At 39.0% G+C, this 21,036-nt stretch overlaps 3 protein-coding genes across 3 annotated transcripts; 1 reads left to right on the forward strand and 2 right to left on the reverse strand.

Moving 5' to 3' along the window:
• Window positions 1–9,018: 9,018 nt before the first annotated feature.
• Window positions 9,019–11,540, reverse strand: LOC122093413 (F-box protein At3g07870-like). The gene is made up of 2 exons (XM_042663754.1): window positions 11,168–11,540; window positions 9,019–9,346 (listed from the first exon to the last, which is right to left on the reverse strand). The coding sequence occupies exons 1-2, from the start codon at window positions 11,479–11,481 to the stop codon at window positions 9,322–9,324; spliced, it is 339 nt and encodes a 112-aa protein (XP_042519688.1). The 5' UTR covers window positions 11,482–11,540; the 3' UTR covers window positions 9,019–9,321.
• A 5,836-nt stretch (window positions 11,541–17,376) lies between these two features.
• LOC122093091 (probable protein phosphatase 2C 63) lies at window positions 17,377–18,122 on the reverse strand. The gene is made up of 2 exons (XM_042663341.1): window positions 17,852–18,122; window positions 17,377–17,747 (listed from the first exon to the last, which is right to left on the reverse strand). The coding sequence occupies exons 1-2, from the start codon at window positions 18,120–18,122 to the stop codon at window positions 17,377–17,379; spliced, it is 642 nt and encodes a 213-aa protein (XP_042519275.1).
• Window positions 18,123–19,779: 1,657 nt separating this feature from the next.
• LOC122093092 lies at window positions 19,780–20,580 on the forward strand. Its single transcript, XM_042663342.1, has one exon. The coding sequence runs from the start codon at window positions 19,780–19,782 to the stop codon at window positions 20,578–20,580; it is 801 nt and encodes a 266-aa protein (XP_042519276.1).
• The last annotated feature ends 456 nt before the right edge of the window (window positions 20,581–21,036 follow it).

Genomic DNA, 21,036 nt, shown 5'->3' on the forward strand with positions numbered 1-21,036 from the left:
TCCATTCAGCCTCGTCAGTCTATTTCTGGCTAGAGGTTGTTGAAAAACAAGCTCGCCATAATGTGAAAAGAAGGGAGGTTCCATCGTCTTCTAGGTGCAAGTTGTATGGCCAAGCAGAGGAATGTAAAATTCATATTTTCTATGAGTGTAGCTTTGCCTCCTCGATGTGGAAGATGTTTTGTAATTGCTTTGGGGTACAGTGGTCTAACTTTGCAGGTGAAGACCATTTGATTTCTTGGTGGAAGATCCAGGAAAAATCTGTGACTTTAAAAGGCATATGGCAAAACGGCTTTGTGTTGGTCCCATATTTCTTATGGTTGGAGAGGAATTCTAGACGCTATGAAGGAATTTACAACCCTGTGAATGTTTGTTTTACAAGGGTTAAAAGTGAGATTTGTTGCCAATCTCTGGCTCACACAGGAGTGGTTGTTTCCTTTGAAGACCTTATGTGTGTAAGAAGGTTGGGCTTTTCAGGGGTTCAATGGAGGCTTAGAGTTTATATTGAAGTTTTTGGTGCGCTCCTTTAATTGGATGGTTGAAATTAAACACAGATGGTTGCTCTCTAAGAAACCCAAGAAAATCAAGTGTTGGGGGCGTTTTTTGGAATGAGAGGGCAGAAGTGATCTCAAATTTTAGAGATTATCTTGGAGTTTATACAAACTTTGATGCGGAATTCTTAGCCATTATTTTAGAAATTGAGCATGCAAAAAGGTTAGATGAGCAAAAGCTTTGGATCGAATGCGACTCGGTCGCGGTGGTTTCTCTCTTGTTGAAAAAGAAATTGCCTTGGATGGTGCGCCAACGGTGGATGAATTGCTCATTTTATCTCGAAGGAGTAGAGTGGAAGATCACTCACTGTTATCGGGAAGCTAACTCAATCGCTAATTTTCTATCAAAATCGGCTGCTCAGTTTGAAGAATCCTCCCCTATTAGCTTCTGGCCGGCCTTGATTCAGTTTGACTTGGACATGGATGCCTCAGGTCGTCCAAGATACAGACTGCAGTAGTTTGTATTTCTAATTTTTCTTTCTTGTGGAGAAGTTAGGTCTGATAGCTTATTCTGTTGATGGCAATGCCAAAGGTGGCTTATGTCTATCCCCTCTCTCCTCTTTCTTCTTGTTTCTTGGTTGTTTCCTAGCCCTTGTGTACATTATTCTTTTTTCTTTTTCTTTTTCTTTTTAATATACAAATGAATTTCTAGCAAAAAGAGAGAGAGAGAGACATCCAGCAATTGTTATGACAATATATCTAGAGTATTGTTATGGTCCTTCCATTGTCATGCTCCTACCAGAGGCCCCGTAATTGGGATTTTTTTCATGATTTAAACAAGGTGGCCATTAACAACCAAGGGGGAAAGGGAGGGAGCAGTTGGAGCCAGGAGGGTAATACTAATTGAAACTTAGCCAACTAAACCAAAAAAGAAAAACCTATAAGATGTGTGTGTGAGTAAGAGAAAACACACTTACAAGCTGTCCGCCATGGACAGTTGAATGGATGATCACTTTGAAAAAATGGGGTCTTCTTTCCAGAAAATTCCGTCTGTGGGAGTCTCTCCGACATCGGTCCATCTTTCAACTACAGTAAAATAGAGGAAGGATAAGAAGAACCAAAAATAGTGGGGAAAACAGAAAGAAGAAAGAGATGGCTGGACAGAGAGACTTTACTAAAAATAAATAAAGGCAGGCTTTCTTTTTTAGTTTTCATCTCTTACATTAAAATTAGAAAAAGCAATCATACAACTCCGATGGCTGAATAGAGAGACTTTACCAAAAATAGAAAAAAGCAGATGGAGGAAGGACTCTTTATTTTTTAGTCTTCATCTCTTACATTAAAATTAGGAAAAATCAACTCTGCAACTCCAATGGTTGGACTTTAAATTAAGAGACTTTACCTTTTTGGTGAAGAAAATTCCAGTCTTCGGTTCGTCTTCCTTGAAGGGACAGAGAGACTTTACCTTTTGGTAAAGGAAGTTTCACTTTTCAGTTCATCTGCTCTGAAGGTGATGCAGGCCCCGACCAACACATTTGGTATCAGAGCTTTGGATTAGAGCTTTGGATTAGAGAACAATGCATTCAAGTCAAACAATGACTTGTTTGACTTGAAGGAATTGGTTGGGGCCTACATCAGAAGGACTCTGATCCTCAGTACTACCCACCCACCCACTCACTGCCTCACACATAAAGCAAAGTGATCCACCATTTCTGCCCTGCTTTTCCATTTTTCATTTCATTTGTATGGAACAACCATGGCTGAGAAGAAGAAGGAGAAAATAAGCGAAAGGGAGGACACAATGCCATTGTCGACCAAGAAGCTCCCTGAGGTCATTGTGGAGTACATACTTTTAAGGCTTCCAGTCAAGTCTCTTCTAAGGTTCATGTGCATATGCAAACCCTAGTGTGCTCTTATAACTGAACCTGCTTTCGTTAAAATGCACCTCAACCGATCCATTGAAAACGATACCAACGGTAGCATCATTTTCATACAAGAATTTGGCTCCTCTTTATACTCTGTCGACTAAAATGCTTGTGAAAAGAAAGCAACGTTAGAACTCAATCTTCGGCCGTTAAAGCTAAAGCTACAACATAAGCCTAAACTCAAGGGAGCCCAAGTTAGGGGGTTCTTGCAACGGATTGCTCTGTATTTATTTCGATATGGTCTAAGTCTAATTTGGTGAAACAGAGGGGGTGCTCTTATAATTGTGGCATTCTTTAGGGAGTGGTGATGTAAATTACCCTAAAATGAATTATTCAGCTCAGAATAAGTATTACCTAATCACAGACAAGTCTCAAATGTCCAGACATAATTTAATTACTTCATCATTATCATATAGGAGCAAAGGTAAGAGGTATTAAAATTGGAAATCATGGATGCCATAACAATGGTTTCCCTATTAAAGCATATCACAAGAGCAAGAGACCCTGAGCTAACTAGTTACTGGTTATTGCACCTCTCATATGGACTAAGGAAGGATTTACACCAAAGAGAGAGAGAGAGAGACAGAGAGAGAGAGAGAGAGAGAGAGATACCTCGTCGGCGACTACAATCCCTGTTCAAACCTCGACAGCGATAGCCCTTGTTCGTACTCTGAGATCACAAACCTAGGTGAGAAAAGGGCAGTAAGTTACTGTAAATCCAGAGTCAGAGTGAGAGAGAGAGAGAGATACCTCGCCGGAGATGAATGAAGACCCTTTGTAGCGGCACCCCAAGCAGCAAGGGTTTTTCAATCCTTGATTTGAACTAGTTGTAGACCTTGATTGTAAAATGAAGATGGAAATGAGATTAGAGAACAGGAGTGTATAAGGGAATTGGGATCATATTTTTCCTTAAAAATTGGGATCGGTCTCCCGCAACCATCAATATATTTTCTCAAAATGAAGCACACTGATAGCAGAGAACGTATTTGGTAATTGGGTTCATATTTTGCCTTAAAAATTGACATGTATGTCATATTAGGTTATGTAATTCAACCAACGAATGAGATTTTCTTATGCCAATTCGACGAATGGGATTGAGCGGACCAGAAAAACTTTTTCCTTTAAGAAAGGGAATTACTCAAATAGTGAAGAATCATATGAAATAATATGGATCCAAAATTCACAAACCTGTTAGATGCTTCAATTGGAGAAGGCAAAGGCGGAGAGAAAGAGAGAGAGAGAGAGAGGAAAAGTATACCTGTGTTTAAGAAGGTGAGGGTGAACAACTGCTGGAGCCTCCAAAGGATGAACGCCTTCGCCAAATGGGGTTTGAAATTTTATATTTGGGTGGAAGAACAACTACAGAGCCAACCTGACCATTAACAAAGGGAGCTAGGGCATGCCCTAAGTTTTCACGTTCTGCAACTCAGAAATCACCACCAAATGGGGGTTTTCAATAGCTTCAAAAAACAAGCTTTCGATTATCGCCTGGAAGGAGGGGATAGGAAATCATGTGTGAGAAGAAATGGGAGTTTTGAAGAACAATATAGGCAGGTCAGGGACTCAGGGGTTTCCATGTAAGAGGAAACTAGAAGAAATGGTAAGGGTAGATGCAGGTAGGAGAAGAAAATTGGGTTTCTTGCTTTTCTTTTTTTTTTCAAGACATGCTATAACTTACAGGAAAAAAAAAAACATAATATGTATATCGTTCTGATGTTATATTAATAGTATAAATAAATTAACAATCAAGATTTGTTTGTTCAGATCCTACGGTCCAAAATATACTCTTCAAAAGATTCTTAAAAGGGGTGTCCGACCAGAAAACCCCAACCCTTTCTTAAAATAATATAATTAATGTAACTCTATATTTCCGCTTTAAGCATCTCTGGTTCCTTGTTAGATTGGGTAGCGCAAGTATGCACGTTCAGATCTATTGTTTGTTTTGTTAAAATTTGATACCTAAGATCAATTTGATAGTTACTCTGCCATGCCCAAACTCATTTTCAGACTCCCACGTTTGCATAGGTTTGTAAATCTTCCCCATAATTTTGTTAATTAAAGATCCATATAGGCACACTTCTCTCTGTATTTCGCAATTGATTCTCTCTTTGATTTAGAGCCAAACAGAACAAAGAAGGGAGAAGCAAGCCAACAATCTAAATTGCTTGGAGTGATTCTTTTTTTTTTTTTTTTTTTGGTGAATTCATATCTCTGTGTGTGTGTGTGTATTTTGAGCCCATGCTTATATTGCATGAATTGATCTCTCTTCCTATATGTATCTGTTGTGAGTGAGAATGTCGGTGACCTTATTTTCATTGTTGTTGTTAGCTTGTGTTTCTTATTTGTCACTGTTTTACCTTCTAATAACTTCTCATGTTTGTATTGAACTTGTTCAGTCGGTTTCCGATCACAGCCGCGTTGATGGCAGTGGTTGGAATGATGGACTACCAATAGTGTTTGGGCTACACATAGTGATGGTGGTTTGGAAAATCTCTTAACTTCTTCTCTGGTATTAGAGATATTCTCATGAAGAGCACTCTCTCTCTCTCTCTCTCTCTCTCTCTCTCTTCTTATGTGTGTGTGCGAATGGAAACTAGAGATAAGAAGGAAGTATTAATATAGAGAAAAGCCAGAGGAGCTAAAATGGTGGGATATTTAGTATTATATCTTTTTGTGATAACATTCACCGGAGCCTTAGCTCTGGAAAAAATCCTTTTCTGTTAGAAGAGAAACTATTTTGATGGTTCTGATCATATGATCAAAAGGACTGATCAATATGTTAACTCATAGGTCAAGATATAAGGTCTACCATTTATGAACCACGATCATCCAGCACCACAAGCGCAATGTGGTCTGCACCTAACTTTAACCAATGAACCAATCGGACTTAAAGTACAAGTTTTAAGCATAGCAATGTTGTGCCTAATGGGCACTTCAGAAAGCACTATCAGAATTATGTCAAGACATTTGCTCGCAAGACCAGAAGATGTCTCAGTAAGTACCTCCACCGGGTTTTCTTTGTTTCTATATGCCTATTGTATTTTAGTGATAACAGTTTTAATCCTTTTATGTGCTTACTGTGGCAAATTTGAAAAAGATGGCAAGCCCATTTGCCACCATTTGCTAACTACATCAACAATAGTAGGAACATCCCCCCCACCCACACCCACACCCGCACCTGCACCCGCACCCCCACCCATACCCCCAAAAGGACAATTGATTCTGTGAAGAGGGGGTTGACTTCTAGGAGAATAGCCTAAGAGCCATTCTGAGAAGCACCTCAGTGACCGCGATAGGAATGCTGAACGTGAGAGAGATAGAGAGGAGAGTAGAGGCGAGAAGTGCAGGGAAAATGAAATGCTTTCAAAGTTTGATATTGGTGGCCTTAAGAATGTGAAAATAGAGCTTAAAGAGGTGTAATTTATCTGGTTTGAGCCTTTTCTTCCTACAACCCACCACTTTTTTGTTTGGAATGCATTTGCTTTCTAAAATTTGTGTGCTATCCAGTTACAATTTCTGTTGTTGACTAACCTATTTCTATTCAATAAAAGTTATAATTTCCATAAGCTGGTAAAGAATCTGTTTGATATTTTAGCCAAATGTGGCATTTTAGCCAAAAATGACATCTCCTTTTTTGGGAATATTTGCTATTCTCGCAGGAGTTGGGGCTCTCATTACCCAAAGATTTGTCTTAGCATGCTGTTTATTGCAGTTACTTTTTTGCCGATCCTCATGCATTTCTTGTGTTCAAATTTGGCCAAAGAGAGGTGGAACCACCTCTGTTAGCTATGTGGCAAGTTGGTTATGAGCTAAATGAAACTAGGCTTGATCACAAGTAAGCCAGCCATCTATCTTTACAACTACTTGGACACCAGCTACATGACATAGCTGTTGAAATATTATCCTCTTCTTTCATTATCGTTTCAAAATTAAGTTTGTTTCTGATTTATGTATTGTTTCTTTATCAATTTTCAGTTTAAGTATTTTTTATCCTTGAGATGACTAAACCCCAACTACTCAAGATATTCTAATTTTTGTTTTGTCATTGTTTCATAATCTTGGGCAACAAATAACTATAGCTAAATTACATGATGGCTTCAGCAAAACAGAAATACCAAGCACTATATCTTATCTTCCTTTCATTTTCAGGTGAAGATAATAAAATGTCTTAGCTTGTAGAAACTATTGTTGTATTCATTTCTTGACTAGTAGGAATAATAAATCTTTTTTTCCTTCATTTTCAGGTTGATTTTTTTTCCCATTTTCAGTGAAAAGAAATGGGATAGACTTGGGCTTCACAGTCTCCTTCCACCACGTGTCATATCTTTTGAGCAACAAAACGTTTCAGCGAGTCTGATGGACTCGAGCATCCTTTCAAATTTGTTAGTAGACTTGTATTTATGATCGTTCATGTGAATTTTTGTTATGTTCACAATGAGTGTAATTTGGCTCTGGATTGGAGTTTGGATCCAAAAATATAGTGAATGATGAGTTTGCTAAATTACGATTCTAGATCTACATAACATGTAGTTTGGAACACTATTAATGTCTTGGAAAAGTTGTATCCTTCCTTTTGTATAAAATTTCATCTTACAAGGGCACAAGGGCCCTATTTAGATCCATGACAATTCTAAACCGAGCCCTCCTACCTATCGAAGCCATTGGTTTAAGAACTAGACCAGCTGGTCAAGATGGGACATTGACCCTTTTATTATCTACCCCTGTTCTTAAATTTTCAGTACGAAGCCTCCTATTTTGATGGGTTAGTTTTCCAGTTAAGATCCCTTGTCCAACATGGCTGGCCTGTCGAGAAACTGACCCAATGGCACTCAGCCTAGACCAACCAAATAATTTTAGGGGCATTGTCACCAATTGCTTCATTAATTGCTTCTTAAGTGACACAAGGATTAGGCAGCCACTGCAACAGCACCACCTCTGCAAGAATCCTGCTGCCTGTTTGAACAGATTCTCTCTTTATTTAATTTTATTTTAATTTTCTGGATTTTGTAGGTTGTTTGCTTTACTCTACCATGTTAGTTACAGTCTACTATTTTCAAAAAGGAATTTTTCCTCACCTTCATTTTTTACTGTTGATTCAACAAGATGAGCATATTGATTGAAGTGTAAAAAACCTACAAGCTTGAGGTTGAGTCCAATGGCTGTAAGTAGTGTATGGAAGAGTGTTGTACGAAGCCAATTTGAATGAAATGTAAACAAAGATGGGTCTTATGAAAGGATGAGGGAATAATGTAACACAATAAATGGTCAAATTCTTCAAACATGATGAAAACATCCAAGGATGATTAGACCTAACCTTGACTTTTCTTCTGTTTGTTTTTTATTTTTCTAGAAAAAATTAGCAGAGACCTTTTTGATACTTATCATTCTTCTGATGTGTTCATGGTGGAGGGCAGTAGGGAGGGGATTGGGGTATAGAAGCCAGCTTCCACTAGATGCACATTGATGAAAGAAATTGAGGACAATGCACATTTGAAAGAAATTGGAAATTATCTGGATGACTAACATATATTTTGGTTACCGCAAGATGAAATGAAAAGTGTTAAAACATATGGTTTATTTGATAGATGACAGTAGGTACTGCGCATGCATCATGTCTGAGCTGTTCAGGAATTTACCTGTATCCAACATTAATAATGTAGTGTTGCAATTTTCTTGCATAAAGTCATCTACTGCTGCTTCTTAATCTCCAAGAGACTTTTATGCCTTTTTGTCTTTTGAGTTTCCATCTATTGCCACTTTCTTTAGTTTTGTGTTTTCTTGTTTTCTCTTTTTTCAATAGATCTTTGTATGTGAAAATCTAAATTCTATGATCTTTGCTATTAAGTCTTACAAAGAAGGAAAATGTGCTTCCTCTTTTCCATGCTTTTAGTAGATAGAAGGAGAGCTCCTTTCATGATCTTTTTTTTTTTTTTTTTTTTTTTTTTTTTTAGGTGAGGTTGGATGATGGTTCAAAAGCAGCACTCATACTGGTTTGATTAATGTCCATATGTACTGCAAATAAGCGCAAACAAACACAAAGGAGAATTTGCAATTGCCTAGTGAACGAGTTGTACACTAAAATTCATCTATAGGTAATTAAGCTATGGTTGTACAAATTTTCTTCACTATTGTAAAGATGCTCTTGTAACATTCTTCATTACTTTTGACTCTTTGAGAAGATTACATAGCTCCCTAAGATGCAACTAAAATACAAAAAATCTCATCTGCTGTAGAAATGAGTTCATAGGCTATTTAGTTACGTAATCGTGGAACAAGGAACACTAACCAACACATTTGTAATTACAGAAACCTTCAATCACCATGTATATTTCTTGAGAAATTGACCGAACAGTTTGGTTGAACTGTTCAATGGAGTCTTTCATAAAAGTCAATGGGGAAGGTTTCCCTAAGGCCATAGCGAATGGCCATCAGTTCACCATGCTTCGGCACTGTACAATAGGAGGGTGGGAGAAGTATGGGGAAAGACGGGGTCACATCAGGACCCTATCTTCCTTCATCGAGCAGTGATGCATATTCAAAGTTGGACTGGTCTCAAAACCGTGGTCTAAACGATTGTGATATTAGGAAAAATAACAACCAAAGTGAAGTGAAATATTCAGCAACAATGCATATAGTGATGATGTTAACAAAAAAAAAAAATCTGAAGGAAAGTGAGTACAGATAGATATAAAAGATAGGCCCCCGCCACTCTTGTAATGATATTTTTGAGGTGTTTATCAAAAAGACTGAAAATAGGGAGTTGTAATATGTTCCAAACCACAAACATAAGGGAACCATCAGCAATTTCCAAGTACTGTTAACAGATTATGCACTCCAAAAGAAGGGATACCAAGAGATATACTATGTAAGCCCACGCCTTTGTTTTTCCATTCTCAATTAGTTAGTTGCTAACCGTCCAATCGCAATGTCAACCTGAGAGAACAACGTTTCACCACAAATGAGATACTATAGCTTACCCCAAAAAAAAAATGAGATACTTTAGAGTATCAAGGTAAATAGAAAAAAAAAAAAAAATATATATATATATATATATTCATACTCTTACCACATTAACAAAAGATAGAAAATAACACAAATTCCTATCATTGTTTATAGATTGAGGTTCTAAATCAATCATATAGCATTAACAATTGAGAATATATACACAACAGCTGCTTGGAATGGGTGTGCACACAATCCTATCATTGTTTATGGATTGAAGTGCGTGGCATGCAGAATGGTGTGCACACTTAGAAGTGCCTATGAGAGGTCGAGTGTGCATATGACTATGTGCAAACAGGGATAGGTACAAGGATAGGTGTATCAGGTTTTGCTTGGTTAGATATCGGACATGTTTTTGGGAATCGGAATTGAACTCAATGATTCACCCCCACTCTCAGTGACTGCTGGATTACAACAGAAGCACCTCTTTTGCCCTTCATGTACCTATTTAAAATTTTTCTATTCAACTTTCTCATCCTCAAAATAACTCAAACTCCTCCAACGAGCTCCACATGTCCAATGTTAGCCCAGGAAGGAACAAGAACCAGTGGTCAGACATCAAATGTGTATAAGATAAGTAAGAAATAAAAATATCATCGATTGGCTAATATGACAACAAGATTCACTTTCAGTATTTGTATCTCATTTCTGTTAATAATAAGATGTTAACTCAAACATACCAATACTCTAAGCAGATAGACGTAGGGCAAATTGGGGATTGTATGGATAGGCGCATGGTCTCAAGTTCGATTCCCCATCTATGCATTTACGATTTAAGTGGAGACTGTGGCTGTGGGTTGCTGCGCTACTCTAAAAAAAAGCATTTACAAGAATAGGGACAATAAACTTCCATTACAAAAGAGTATATGACAGCACCCAAAACTTAGAACAAGCCTACTCCAAACTACTTCATATTTGGATTCTCAAATTATCTTCTTGCAGTCCATTCCAGTTAGGGAAAAAAACTTCAATCGGTATATAATGATATACAAATATCACTATTTTCAACAAGCAATTCATATAATGTATCTTCTAACAAGGGAAATAAGCATCATTTCCAAAATCCCTTCCATAGATTAATTAAATCGAAAATAATATATGCAGGAAGCATGGCTCACTCTTATCCAAGTAATAACTTTGATTCACATGGAAAGATCTTAATTAATTACAACAAATAGATAAATTACATACCTCTTTCTTTTTTTGGAAAAGTATTACATACCCCTTTCATTTTATTTTTTATTTTTTTTGTCTGGATCTTTGACCCAACTCATCCCTAGGGTCACTATGATACCGCTTACATAGGACCGAGTCAGTCTGAGCAGAAAACGCTGGTGCGGTGGCCCCAAGAAGTTAGGTGCAACCACGAAGGTTTGATCACAGGACCTCACTTCCTAAGGCGGAGTACCGTGTCCCCTCCATGCCAACTAATACCCCTTTCACATCACCCGAGTGCATTCGTCCTAACAAACAAAAGGTAATTTTTTTGTATGAAACTTGCATTTTGCAATAGACATGCAAGGGTAAATTCATGACTTCACCCTACTTTTCTTTCTTTTTGAATGCAAACAGCTTGAAATTTGATTGTTTGCATTACGAGTTCGACATTGCAAGTTTTGAGATGAAACAACAATTATTCAGGGGAAGGATACACAAACAAAGAGGAAACAATTGTAAATATAGGAACAGGAACTAGAAGTGTAAAATCTACTCTAACAATTACCATGATAATAAATTATATCATAGTAATACCTCTGCTTCCTTTTCTTTTTCTCCATTTCTGCTTGTTCGGCTCCATCTTTGGCATCGAGTGGAACTAGACTCCCAACGCAAATCATTGTTTCAAACCTATATGGTACACCACGAATCCCAAGAGTCCTATAACTTCCTCTACTGGGATCATATAGGAACAATGCTAGGAATTCAATCTTGAGTATAATTTCACCATTCTTTAAATAGCATACCGGTTTGGTGTCATCAAATTCCGTATATTTGGTATAGAGTCCACCACATCGTTCGATTGAGAACTCTTTCACCCAAGAATCCATCACGTTGTAATCCTTCATCACCCTAACCTCAATATGATTAATAAAGTTACCGAGCACAAAGAGTTGTCCTCCACAAACACCAACATAAGTCAAGATGGCGAACATAGTGTCACACCCTGCTCGCACAAAACCGAGCTGATGATCGAGTTAACATCGGTTAACTCACAAACCTGCCAGGATCAACAATGCAGTAACTGCAATACAACATACATCTACTAAACTAAGACAAGACCTGTATTTTCAGTGGAAGACCTATTCATAATAATACCTGTAATTGTTTCCCAAATACTGGATACCCAAATTGAGTTACAAAAGTTACATACATTTGGGCCCGAAGGCATGATATATATACAAAAATATAACAATTTAAGCATCAAGTAACAAAAGGGAGTACATCAAAAAGAATAAAAAAGAATCACTCAGGAGTCACAGTTGTCATACAACATAATCCTCTCACGTGCAATCGGCACCATGCTCGAACTCATCAGGGACCCACCAGTCCTCAAATGGAAACTCCACAGTGGGGCCTGACTCCTGACCAATAGGCGAGTAACCTATAAAATCACCTAAAAGAGTTGTACACGTGGGATGGGCTCACTAGCCCAGTAAGTGGAAAGAAAGACTACGCAAGAAAAACCACACAAACAATCATAACACAAATGCGCCTATATGCAATTCATTTTAACCATATTAGCCTAATAACATTACTAGGTCATAGGTTATGTGCTACTCACAACCACAGTGCACGTATGCCCCGGGTACGAGCCGTGAACCCCATTCCACGATATGCCCAATAGGTTGTCGGAGAAGGCCCACCGTTGGTACTGAAATTTAAAATGCAAGCCAACTTTAGGAAAATTTAAATGATAGAAAGTAAATAGGTGACTCCACCTGAAATAAAAGCAATACAATCGGCCCTTTGAATATACCACCGAGGTTACCGACTATCCTAAAGATCAGTCGTGCGTACTTCTAACCACTGTAGGAGTTCAACAACCGTAACCTGATGCTTCCCCCCAATAATCCCCCAACACGTAAACACCTATTGAGAAGGGTCGTAGCACAAGGGTAAATCACATCCTAGCCACATGCCTCTACATGAGCATAGTATGATTACACAATGGTGATGCGTCCCATACCACAAGCCACTATGCACTTATTTTTAAGCCGACTACGGCATCTAATCTAGCATATACATCATATCTAAATGATATTCTTCCATCATATACATCAAGACATAAAGGATATTCATCATAAAGCAAAGCATAGCATGTTATGTAAATGCACATACAATGCGTGATATGGCATATGTGATGTCTAATCTATACACAAGTGATATGATGATATGGCTAGACTAACACATGTTAATGATGCATAACATTTTGAAATTAAATCAGAGTCCACTCCTCACTTACTTGTATATGTACACGGTGCTTGTACCCGGTACGAAAAGATTCGATGTGTGGGTACGCGTATATTGAGTGTAACCTATCATAAACATAATTGTTTATCATTTCACTATTTTGGGGTCAAAATCATCATGTTTGAACACTAAAATCGGGTTTAGAATCATAAATGGGGGTTACCCATCAAATTTGGACCAATTCTGAAAATTCTGGAAAGACATGTGGGCTAGAGCCAAAGACAGACAGGCTATGTAGCCTGCCAGTTTCAGCATGCTGGTTACACTAGAGCCTAGAAACTGAGTTCTAGGAACTCAGGTGGGTCAGAGCCAGAAGACAGGTGGCTATGTAACCCATCGGTTTCAGCCCGTCGGTTACACCAAAGCCTAGAAACTGAGTTCTAGGAACTCAGGTGGGCTAAAAATACCCCTCAAGTCTTTAAACGAAATTCTTTCAAACCTCATTCCCGACTTTTCTCCGGCTTAAGGAACTTGTTTGGGGACGATCCGATGACTCAAATCACTTATCTAAGGTCTAATCATGTACCCTCAACCTAGATCTAAGATCAAATTAAAAGAAAAAGGAAGATTCTTACCTCTTTCTCAAGAACACCAATGAAACCCCAAATTCTACTTCTTTTGCTCAAGAACCTCCAAATACTCTAGATCTTCACCAACACTCCTTCCAAATCCTTCAAAATCATTATACGCACTTTCCATTAGACCTTAGATTTGATTATCCAAGTAGGATTAGCAAGATCTAAGTGGGTTCTTTTCCAAAAATCAAAAAAGAGGTTTTAAGAAAAGGGTTTTCCTAAGAATCATTGGAATGTGTACAACACCTACCTCAAATCGAAGATCTCGGTGAGTTGATCATTAATCCAAGCTCAAAATATCAAGACCTAGCACCGGTGAAGCTCTATGGTTTTCCCTTCTTCTTTCTTCTTCTTCTTCTTCCTCTTTTCCTTTCTTCTTCTTTCTCTCTCCTCTTTACTGTCCCACCGACCAACAAACATTAATGAGAGAAGAGACAATTAATGTCTCCTCTTTTATACCTGGGCCCCCCAAAATATCTTTTAAATCTCAAGTCGGCTATCTCAGGGGGGCTAAATCTCAAGTGGGCTATCTCGGGTGGGCTAAATCAGATGGGCTAAATCTCAGGTGAGCTATATCTCAAGTGGGTACATCTCAGGTGGGTATATCTTAAGTGGGTATATCTCAAGTGGGCTAAATCTTAGGTGGACTATCTCAGGTGGGCTAAATCTCAGGTGGGCTATCTCAGGTGGGCTTCAATGGGAATAAACTCCCACATAATATTAAATTACGTTAGCACCCACAAATATTAGTATGTACCTTTACTTTTTATACATGGTCTCGTGGTGCGTGCAAGTGCAAGGCTTGGGTGCACGTATTACATTTGGTACCCGCTCGATCATGTCAGGCCAACCCAAGTTCCAAGGTCACCCTTGATACCATATTCCATATGGTACCTGTGTCGGTTCTCTCCAATTCAGCCCCTATATGATCAAACCAAGTCAATAGGGGTAATTAGACCAGGTTTAGAAAGTAGGGTATCACACATAGAGTCAAGCAGTGGTAGCTCTCAATACTTCTCATCTTGAAGGTCAATGGAAACAATAATTTGGTAACACTGGGACAATGAGCAGGTGCCGCCTGTCGATATGCAACCCAATGAAAAGCAGAATTTGCAAAAACCCCAAATGCTCAATAGAGGGGGATGTTGAAGTCCCGGGCCATGTACTAGATCCTTCTCCATGAATTGCTCTTAAGTGAGTAGATCATCACCTCCAGAGGTCCACAGTCACAAAATGGCATAAACATTACTAGTTTGTAATCGTTAGAGCTGGGGTCATAACCCAATCCAAAAACAAAAAAGGCATCTACTGTATTTATCAAAATACTCAGGAAGTGAAACGGGTAGCTTTCAATGTTGTCTAGTAAAAGGATTCCAAAGGAATATGTTATCCCTACTGTCAGTCTTTGTTAAGGAATATACTTTATATGCTGATGTCAGCTACTATATTTTATTTTAAATACCAAAATGCTCTTACTAAATATGAAGTACGTAAAATACCCATGTAATAAGTCTCATCCGTAAATCATTTGGACCACTGACGATCGTTCAGAGCACCAGAGATCACGGCGGCGGCTTAAGGACCGTTTCAACCCTTCCAGCATCTCTCCATCTATATACGCAGGTACAGTCACAAGTCATCTACTAATCTTCTTGAGGGGAGGGGAGGGGAGAGCGGTGACCATTGAGAAATGTGGGATTGATCGAGGACATAATGCGAGCTGCGGCTGGGGAAAGTGGTGTGGAATTTGGGTGGTGATCAAATTTCTTCAAACATCATGAGAATATCTGAGAGGATAAGTTTGCAATTGTGATTGTATCTTAACTGTCCTGAGTACCCCTGACTGACTATTCATCCCCACAAATAATGAATATGCTTTGTGCTTTAATTTAGTCATGGTTCCAATGAAGCAGGTCTGTATCGGACAGATCAACATGCTCTTGAAATTTTAGCTGTACAATACAAGCTTTTGAGGCATTTAGTGCTTCGAATGAAAGGTTTTCGCCAACACAGTTTCTCACATTGGTCATTGTAGAAATGGGTATCCAAACATAAAGTATAATTTGACTCCCACACCAAACAGAATCAAGCATTTCAATTGTACAGAAGCTAAGCACAAAATCCAAAGTAATAGCGTCTCAGGCCCATCAAATGAGAATTTGCAAAGAAACAATCTACAACATCTAATAACCATTAACCGTTGGCACCCTGCAATGAGAAAAAGAGCCAGTCAACAGTAGTCTAAGATCGTATTTCACCTTCACCACCTCCGCATGGTTGATTAGCGCCACCAGTATCGACGATGATGGATTTGGAATCGACGATCTGTTTATGGATCTCTTGAGGGGTATTGAGAGGGTTAGTGGAGGTGATGATGGTGCCGAGAGACATGACGGAGAGGAAGATTACATGGAAGAAGATGGAATTGGGGGAAAGGAGGAGAACAACGTTGCCCTTCGAACACCCATCTCAGACAGACAGGAGGTGATGGAATCAATCGCACACCAGACTTGGGGGAAGATGAGGTAGCGACCGGTGGTTGTGTTGAAGAAAGCCGATCTTACCGTTGTGGGCATGGGAGGAGATGAAAGTGATGACATCCAGTGATTCGTTGTAGGGGAGGGCTATGAGTTTCCTTTGTTGTCGCCGTCGAGGAGCTCGTACTGAATATCAAAAGTAAAACCTGAGTTTTCGTGAATAGGGAAGGTATAAAGGTCATTTTAACTTTTCATTTAACAGTGACTAACATAAAGAGTCTAAGTCTAATTTGGTGAAATAGAAGGGGTGGTCTTATAATTGTGGCATTCCCTAGGGGGTGGCGTTGTAAATTACCCTTCATTTTATGAATGTAGCTTCTACATTGGGATTTTTTTTTTTTTTTTTTGTTAAAATTTGTCTTTATGTTTTACCATTAGACTTTCATTGCTTTCTCTTTGTGAGTTTATGTGGCTTTGGTTGCCATTCAAAAGGAACAAAAAAATATCATTTTGACATGTAACAACATTGTGTAAGTTCAGGGATGCTGAAGAGTGGGTATTTGTTTTCAGTCAAACTGGTTTGTGGTTTGTGATAGATTGACTGAATCAGTTGCTCTTGGTTTTCATTGAGGTGAGCTAGGTGGATGTTTGCTCTTTCTTGATTATGTTTCATCCTTATTTGTTCCTAGAGCTGATCTTGTTACTCTGTTTGCAGGGAGAAATTCAATGTAGCCTCTGAGTCAGCCCAAGTAGTTTCATTTTACTTATCTTTCTGTTGAATAGTATGAAGTCTACCTAACATCAACATAAGGGTCCAGATGGTGGAGAAAATATTGTACAATCTGTTAACCATTTCAACCCAAGTGTATATGGTTGAGAAAATGTAAGATTTAACATTATAAAAGATTAATGATACTTGGATGTTTGGGGATAAGTATAGCATGCATTTGTTCATTGACCTTCAGTTCTTACATGTCTCCAGTTTTAGTGAAACACTGGGGTGGACATTGCCAATGTAACCAAGATCGACCCTTCCATCCCTCGTAACAGAGTATGCCTACTTGGTTGTGTGATTTCAAAAAATGGGGAGACATTACCAAGAACCAGCTCTACCCCATAGAGTCAAGTGGCTTTAATAGTTCTGGCTTGAAGAATTCCTAGAGACAAAACTCTGAAGGTTTTATTTACTCTTTGCATTGATGTTAAATAATTTTTTTTACAAGTCCAGTGGAGTCTCTATTGTCTTTTTTTTTTTTATTTATGGGTAATTTACAGCGCCACCCCTTGGAAGATGCCAATATTAGAGGGACACCCCTTCTCTTTTACCAAATTAGACTTGGACCCCCTACCGTCAATCAGTGTTGCAGAATATACCAAGAATGCTAATATCAATTACTATATTTTATTTTAAATACCAAAATTCCCTTACTACCTAAAATTATGTACATTTTGGTACTCGTCCTATATCCTTAACCCGCCAAACTCCACGTTCTCGTATGGATGTAGCATCTCGACCCTTCCTTACTTCCTCCACTGCAACATTATGATCGGTGGACAAGCGTTTCGCCAGCACCGGAATCCTTTGACCAATGGATGCCTTCTGCCCAAGAACAGCCCTAGAGCCCCCAAGGTTGGCCACATGCAACATATCATCAGAAATGGCACCAACCAAACAATAAGAACCCACATAAGTGATTTGCGGTCGGGCCGGCCACAAACGCTTCACCAAATGCAAGAACTCCTCCTCAATGGCATCAAAAGTCTTCTTTATGACATCCACTGAAAATCCCCCATGTTCTGCCACAAACTCTGTAGAGATAGTGGAACAAAGAAGAAATTGAGTAAGTCCTCATTAACCAATAGAATAATCTAAAACAGAATGAAGAAAAAGGAAAATTGGTAACGTGGGTTACTGTGAAGATAAGGGAAGAGATGGTTATTGATGAATCGAGAAGCTTCATGGCCACCATGTCCATCGTAGATGCCAACATAAGTGGCTGAAGGAGATGTGAAGAGTTGGCTTTGATCTTCAAGGGAAGAGTTAGCTTGAACGACAGCAATCAAAAAATCGCCAAAAGCGTGAGGTTTCAAGTCCATATGCCAAAGAAGTCTGCCTCCGCCATCGCTGCCGCCCAAACCAGAAGGTGAAAGTCTCTCTCTCTCTCTCTCTCTCTCTCTCTCCATCGTCTTCTTCCTTGCACATGTGGCTAAACAGAAGGGGAGGAGCCTTTTTCTTCTCTACTGTCTTATTCCTAGTTGAATCTATTTGTTTTGTTGCATGAGTTGGGTTGGGTTTTTTTTATCTATGGGATGAACTGGGATCCTCCTTTTCCCTTTTTCTTCTGGGTGACTATGATTGCTCAGACCCGAAGGAACCTAGATTGAACCAGCTCCCTCCTCTGGTATTGTACTTTCACTGAACATTTTCTTGTAATCTCTCCCTCATAGATTAGGATGTTTTCCTCATCAGCGACAGTGAATCCAGCCTCTCTCTCTCTCTCTCTCTCTCTCTCTCTCTCTCTCTCTCTCTCTTCCGTACCACTCTCATCAATCTTGTAGGAGATGCAAGCAGGATAATATTCCAGTTCGGTGCTGCTCTCTTTGGTTGACATTATTGAAGAAGAGAAGAGAGATCATCATCTATCACAAAGAAAGAAAGATCCTTGAAGATTTTCTTGGATAGAATAAATAGTTGCATCTTTATTACTCAACCCCCTTTTTTATTACTCTTGGAAAGAGAAGGGTAAGGTTAAGGACCATGGGGTAAGGGAGGTGTGGATGGAATCTGGTTTCTAGACTCCGGTAAGCCGTTGTTTTCTTCTTTGCATAGATTCTCAACTGGAGAGTATAAGGTAGACATGCATGTTGGGTTTACACACTCTCTCTCTTTTTAAATCTTGGGTTAAAACATGAGTTTTAGTGAATAGAGTATAACAGTCATTTTAACTCTTCATTTAACAGTGATGATGGAAAAGGGTCCAAGTCTAATTTAGTGAAAGAGATGGGGTGTCTCTATAATATTGGCATTCTCTAGGGGGTGGCATTGTAAATTACCCTTTTTTATTTATTTAATGAAGTTCTTTTCTTTTCTTTTATCTATGTGGTGTGTTGCTATCTATAGATAGTTTTCCATAAGAACATGCTCTCTTTTAGCTGACATGAAGATTTTGTGATAAGACTTGTCCTATTGGTCTCTATAGTTTCTTTTGAGCTTAAAACGGATAGTTCATTCTCTATCTTCTATTTTGTTTCATTGGTTGCAATTTATTTGAGGAATGTCTAATAGGAGCAGAGTATGTGGCTAACATTATTGACTGCAAGGCTGGCATTAGGGGTGAAAGTTGGACCCTGACAACCCAAACCCGCCCTAACCTGTCCTGAGCCCGAAAAGGGCTTGGGCCAAGTTTTTGACCCTGAGGGCGGGTTGGGGTTGAAAAGCCACAACCTTGGGTCAGGGTTGGGTCAGGCCCGGATTGAGTTCTAGGCCCAGCCCAACCCGACCCAATCCAACCCTAACTTCTGTGCCTGGGAATTATCTCCTATGGGGAATTTTTCTACGGCTTCTACATGGGATGAAATTAGAGAAAAATCCCCAAAAGTTCCTTGGTTCTCTTTGATTTGGAGGAAAGGTCATCCCCCACGGTATTCTACCTTAGGATGGCGGCTTGCTCATAGGAAACTCCCAATGGACGAGCTGATCAAAGCGAAAGGCATCATGATGGCATCGAGATGTTTCTTTTGCAACCAAGATGAAGATGGCATTGACCATGTATTTATTCACTGTCCATACTCAACTTGCATATGGGAAAGGTTCTATGCTTGTTTTGGGATTTCTTGGCCGATGCATCAATCTATAGAAGGTTTGATAACATGGTGGAAGTCCAAGGCAAGAATCTTAAACTTAAAAAACCCATGGCTACTGAGCTTCTCAATCATTGCCACTAATATTTGGTGGGAGAGAAATAGACGAAGCCATGAGGACAAGGCTCGATCTGATGCGCATATTTTTGAATTAATTTGCCATGAGATTGGTCTTTGTTTGGGTAGTTCGAAGGGTGAAGTGAAGAGCATCAGCAATCTTTTATGCTGCAGGAAATTAGGGTTACATGTAGAGGCCCCTAAGTATATTCTGCCTCTAGAAGTTCATTGGTGTAAACCCCATTCAAATTGGTTTAAAATCAATGTAGACGGGAGTTCTCTGGGGAATCCAGGAAGGGCAAGTGCTGGTGGCATTGCTCGTAACAAAGAGGGTCAGATTTGCAACTCTTTTAGTATTTATTTAGGCATTAAAAAAATCTTTGAGGCTGAGTTTGAAACAGTTTTGGAAGGTCTGATCATGGCAAAGAGATATGGTGCGAGTGAAGTGTGGGTTGAGTCAGATTCTGCTGGTGTGGTGTCTACTGTGCAGAAGAACCAAGTTCCATGGTTTGTGCTCCAACGATGGAGAGTTATTCTCCCCTATTTGAACTCTATTTCGTGGAAAATTTCACATTATTTTCGCGAGGCAAATGTGGTTGCAGATTATTTGGCAAGGAAGGCTTCAAAATCAGGAATCACAGAAACCTCTGTGACATTCCCCAACCATATTATGATGGAGATTGAAAATGATGCAATGGACAGGCATAGATTTAGATTCTACTAGGGTGTTTCTTGCTTTCTCTGCTGATGGCCATGCCGAAGGTGGAGAGAGCAAGTTTCTCTAGTGGTCTCGGCTATGTTTCCTTTCTTTTATGTTGGTGTATTTTCCCCTTTTATTTTATAATATCATCTTTTAACAAAAAAAAAAGAAAAAAAAAGAAGCCAGAATAAAGGAAGGAAGAGGAGAAAATAGTGTTTTGTACTTATTTTCCTCCTCCAATTGCAATGAAGTGAAGGAAAATAACATTAAGTACCAACTGGAATTTATCTGCCACTGCTCCTGAAGAAGATTTTGGTCTGTGTTTCACAAGGTCACTAGTAGGAAATGAAATGGGTATGTAATTGGACTGAATATGAAATGGGCATGTAATTGGACTTCAATACTTCCTTAATGCTATGTAAGTAATAATGATTGACAATGAAAAAAAAAAATGTTCCATCTGAGTTTTCAACTGCCTGT

Source organism: Macadamia integrifolia, chromosome 11 (genome assembly GCF_013358625.1).
Source record: "Macadamia integrifolia cultivar HAES 741 chromosome 11, SCU_Mint_v3, whole genome shotgun sequence".
Classification (NCBI taxonomy): domain Eukaryota; kingdom Viridiplantae; phylum Streptophyta; class Magnoliopsida; order Proteales; family Proteaceae; genus Macadamia; species Macadamia integrifolia.

Coding starts and splice junctions, on each gene's coding strand:
- LOC122093091 (XM_042663341.1), bottom strand. CDS start 18,122: ATGGAGAGAGAGAGAGAGAGAGAGAGAGAGAGACTTTCACCTTCTGGT. Junction 17,748..17,851: donor TCTCTTCCCTTATCTTCACA/GTAACCCACGTT, acceptor CTATCTCTACAG/AGTTTGTGGCAGAACATGGG.
- LOC122093413 (XM_042663754.1), bottom strand. CDS start 11,481: ATGAAGGATTACAACGTGATGGATTCTTGGGTGAAAGAGTTCTCAATC. Junction 9,347..11,167: donor AAAAAGAAAAGGAAGCAGAG/GTATTACTATGA, acceptor TTGTTCTCTCAG/GTTGACATTGCGATTGGACG.
- LOC122093092 (XM_042663342.1), top strand. CDS start 19,780: ATGCATCAATCTATAGAAGGTTTGATAACATGGTGGAAGTCCAAGGCA.